General features: G+C 43.5%; 1 protein-coding gene across 15 annotated transcripts in view; it reads right to left on the reverse strand.

Annotated features, from left to right (window-relative positions):
* MLLT10 (MLLT10 histone lysine methyltransferase DOT1L cofactor) overlaps positions 1 to 4343 on the reverse strand; it is a 238787-nt gene that overhangs the window by 219758 nt on the left and 14686 nt on the right. For all 15 annotated transcript variants that reach the window (XR_005197307.1, XM_037732574.1, XM_037732570.1 and 12 more), the window contains one exon: positions 3668 to 3747. Coding sequence is in view for 8 of the 15 variants with exons in the window: in XM_037732574.1 (XP_037588502.1) it covers positions 3668 to 3747 (80 nt within the window). In the remaining 7 variants the exon portion in view is untranslated. The remainder of the gene's footprint in view (positions 1 to 3667; positions 3748 to 4343) is intronic.

The following is a 4343-nucleotide window of genomic DNA, read 5'->3' on the forward strand; positions in this document are numbered from 1 at the left end:
TCAAAGGGTAGCTCTAAAAAGGCTTCACCAGGTCCTAGATTTTCTATGGTTGATTTCATGCTCCATTTTTTAAATCCCATTAGAATAACAGCTGTAATTTTGTTGCAGTGCATTCTCACACACAACCAAAACATCATGAGAACTATAAAAACATTGCTCTGGGACCCGGCACAGTGACTCACACCTGTAATCCCAGCACTTTGGGAGGCCAAAGTGGGAGGATGATGAGGTCAGGAGTTCAAGACCACCCTGACCAATACAGTGAAACCCCGTCTCTACTAAAAATACAAAAATTAGCTGGGTATTGTGGTGCATGCCTGTAATCCCAGCTACTCAGGAGGCTGAGGCAGGAGAATCACTTGAACCTGGAGGGTGGAGGTTGCGGTGAGCCGAGACTACGCTATTGCACTCCAGCCTGGGCAACAAGAGCAAAACTTCATCTCAAAAACAAAAAAAAATTCCTCTGGCCAGGCACAGGTGCTCACATCTATAATCCCAATACTTTGGGAGGCTGAGGTAGGACTGCTTGAGCTCAGGAGTTTGAGACCAGCATGGTCAACACAGCAAGACCACATTTCTAGTAAAAATCAGGCCAGGGATGGTAGCTCACACCTATGATCCCAGCACTTTGGGAGTCCAAAATAGGTAGATCATCTGAGGTCAGGAGTTCAAGGCCAGACTGGCCAACATGGTGAAACCCCAACTCTACTAAAAGTGCCAAAATTAGTTGGGTGTGGTGGCGCATATCTGTAGTCTCAGCTACTTGGGAGGCTGAGGCAGGACAATGGTTTGAACCTGGGAGACAGAGGTTGTAGTGCGCAGAGACCGCTCTACTTCACTCCAGCCCAGGCAACAGAGCGAGACTCTGTCGCCCAAAAAATTAAATAAATAAATAAATAAACAAAATAATAAATTAGCTGGGTGCACTGGTGCAGACCTGTAAGCTGAGGCAGGAGGATCACCTGAGCCCAGGACTTCTAAGCTGCAGTGAGCCACTGCACTCCAGCCTGGGGAACAGAGCCAGACTGTCTCAAATTAATAAAAAGAATAAAAATAGCTCTGAGACTCAATACACTTATATAGGCCACTCAGCCATTTTTTTTTTTTTTTTTGAGACAAAGTCTCGCTCTGTCACCCAGGATAGAGTACAATGGTGCGATCTCGGCTCACTGCAACCTCTGCCTCCCAGGACCAAGCAATTCTCCTGCCTCATTCTGCCAAGTAGCTGGCGTTACAGGTGCACACCACCACACCCACCTAATTTTTGTATTTTTAGTAGAGATGGGGTATCGCCATATTAGCCAGGCTGGTCTCAAACTCCTGACCTCAGTTGATCTGCCCACTTTGGCCTCCCACAGTGAAGGAATTACAGGCAGGAGTCACAGCACCAGACCCATTATTTCTACTGATCAAAAATTGGCCACACAAAAACAAAAGCTTTTGTTTTTGCTATATGCCTAGATAAAGAAGTTGAAATGTTTGTTATCTACCTTCGATCTAATTCCATGATCAACACCAAAAGAAAGGAACTTGCTATAACAAGAAGTCTTTTTTTTTTTTTTTTTTTTTTTAATACGGGGTTTCACCATGTTGGTCCGGCTGGTCTTGAACTCCGAACCTCAGGTGGTTCGTCCACCTTGGCCTCGAACTCCGAACCTCAGGTGGTTCGTCCGCCTTGGCCTCCAAAGTGCTTAGATTACAGGCGTGAGCCACCACGCCTGGCCCAAGAAGTCTCAGAATAAATAATAAATGAATAAATACAATAAAATTTAAAGAAAGGAACTATCACATTTTAAATGGTAGTATGTTTGCAAAACTCATGAAAATAAAATCTATCTCTCTGATATTTCCAGAAATCCAAACGGAAAAATGTTTGTGGCCACAAAGGATAAACATACATCCCTCATTTTGTTTTTTTGTGAGAGTCTCTTACTCTGTCACCCAGGCTGGAGTCATGGTTCACTGCAGTCTCAACCTCTCAGGCTCAAGCACTCCTCCTGTCTCAGCCACCAAGGTAGCTGGGACTACAGGTGCAATCTACCATGCCCAACTAATTTTTTTTTTTTTTTTGGAGACAGAGTCTCACTCTGTCATCCAGGCTGGAGTGCAGTGGTGCAACCTCAGCTCACTGCAACTTCCACCTCCCTCCTTCAAGCGATTCTCCTGTCTTGGCCCCCAAAGTAGCCAGGACTACAGGGGCACACTGTACACCCAGATAATTTTTTTATTTGTAGCAGACATGTGGTTTCACCACGTTGGCCAGGCTGGTTTTCTCAAACTCATGACCTAATGTGATCTGCCCACCTCAGCCTCCCAAAGTGCTGGGATTACAGGCATGAGCCACTGTGCCCGGCCCCAACTAATTTTTTCATTTTTCTTTTACAGAATCAAGATCTCACTAAATTCACCAGGCTGGTTTCAAACTGTTGCACTCAAGCAATCCTCCTGCCTCACCTTCCCAAAGTGTTAGGATTACAGGTGTGAGTCACTGGGCCTGGCCTACCTCCTTTGTTCTTTTTTTTCCTGAGACGGAGTCTTGCTCTGTCAACCAGGCTGGAGTGCAAGGGCTCAAACTCACCTTACTGCAACCTGTGCCTCCTGCGTTCAAGCCGTTCTCCTCCCACAGCCTCACGTCGTTGGGATTACAGGCACGTCCCACCATACCCAGCTAATTTTTGTGTTTTTAATAGAGACAAGGTTTCACCATGTTGGCTAGGCTGGTCTCAGACTCCTGACCTTGTGATCCACCCACCTCAGCCTCCCAAAGTGCTGGAATTACAGGCATAAGCCACTGCACCCGACATCTCCTTCACTCTTTTTTTGAGATGGAGTCTTGCTCTGTTGCCCAGGCTAGTACAGTGGTGCAATCTCAGCTCACTACAACCTCCACCTCCTGGGTTCAAGCCATTCTCCTGCCTCAGGCCTCCTGGGATTATAGGCACCCACCACTGTGCCCCGCTAACTTCTGTATTTTTAGTAGAGACAGGGTTTCACCATCTTGGCCAGGCTGGTCTCAAACTCCTGACCTCATGATCCACCCACGTTGGCCTCCCAAAGTGCTGGGATTAAGGCATCAGCCACCGCACCTAGCCACCTCCTTCATTCTTATAAGAGGTTTACAAAAGTTCTGAAATAAGGTAACCAGCCAAGTTAAAAAAAAAAAAAAATTTATGTTGGTTTGCCAAAGGGACTGATGCCTAAAATCACTGAGTGTTTGAAGTTAAACTATACATCCAAAGATGTAGTAAAAAGAATATGACAGTCACTAAAATTCTTGTGTTTTTTTCCCCATTAAACAAAACCTAACAGAATTATCAATGTAAATTCCTTATGATTCTATTGCCATTATATTTTAACTATGATTAGTCAGTGTAACCTTCAAACTTCTTGAGGCTTTCTTGATTCTGTAACTAGTTAATAAAGTCCAAATATGACCATGTATTTTTATGCTTTCAAAGTATCCAAAATATACTCACTTGATTCCATTTGTTTTTCAGTTTTACAAAATCTGTTTAATACGCCAAGTCAATATTTGGCCTAAAAATTCTCTCTTACATTATCACATTTGAACAAACGACTGATAGCCCCACAAACCACAACATGAGTGCAGTTCCTAAGTTCCTAAGCTACTCGCTGAAGTTTAACGTTTTTGATAAATAGCTCTTACCACTCTGGCTGCTCTCTCCTGAGATTCACATTTCCTGCAAAACCATGGTCCAGTGGGTACTTGAACAATGCCATAGCAAGCTGTTGAAAAATGAAATGTGTTAAAATGTTAAGATTCAAAGAATGATGGAAAAATCAAATACTCTTTCAAAGTGCTACTAATCTACCGGTCACTATTCAAGTAAACTACCTCTTCACAGAGAAGTAAAACATTTTATATACTATTTATCACATATATAGCTTATTTAATTAAAAACTAAAAATTTTAAGGCCGGGCACCATGGTTCACACCCAGCACTTTGGGAGGCTGAGGAGGGCAGATCACAAGGTCAGGACTTCAGGACCAGCCTGACCAACATGGTGAAAACCCATCTCTACTAAAAATACAAAAATTAGCCAGACATGGTGGCATACACCTGTAAGCCCAGCTACTGGAGAGACTGAGGCAGGAGAATCACTTGACCCCCACCATCTAAAAAATAAACAATGTAAAAATTTTAAGTGTAACTCTTTTGTGTTACCTCATCTAAATAAATCAATGCTGGGTGCAGTGGTTCATTCCTGTAATCCCAGCATTTTGGGAGGTCGAGGTGGAAGGGCTGCTTGAGTATAAAAGTTCCAGAACAGTCTGGGCAATACAGTGAGACTCCACAAAACTTTTTTTTTTTTTTTTTTTT

The sequence above is a fragment of the Cebus imitator genome, unplaced genomic scaffold, assembly GCF_001604975.1.
Source record: "Cebus imitator isolate Cc_AM_T3 unplaced genomic scaffold, Cebus_imitator-1.0 Scaffold456, whole genome shotgun sequence".
Classification (NCBI taxonomy): Eukaryota; Metazoa; Chordata; class Mammalia; order Primates; family Cebidae; genus Cebus; species Cebus imitator.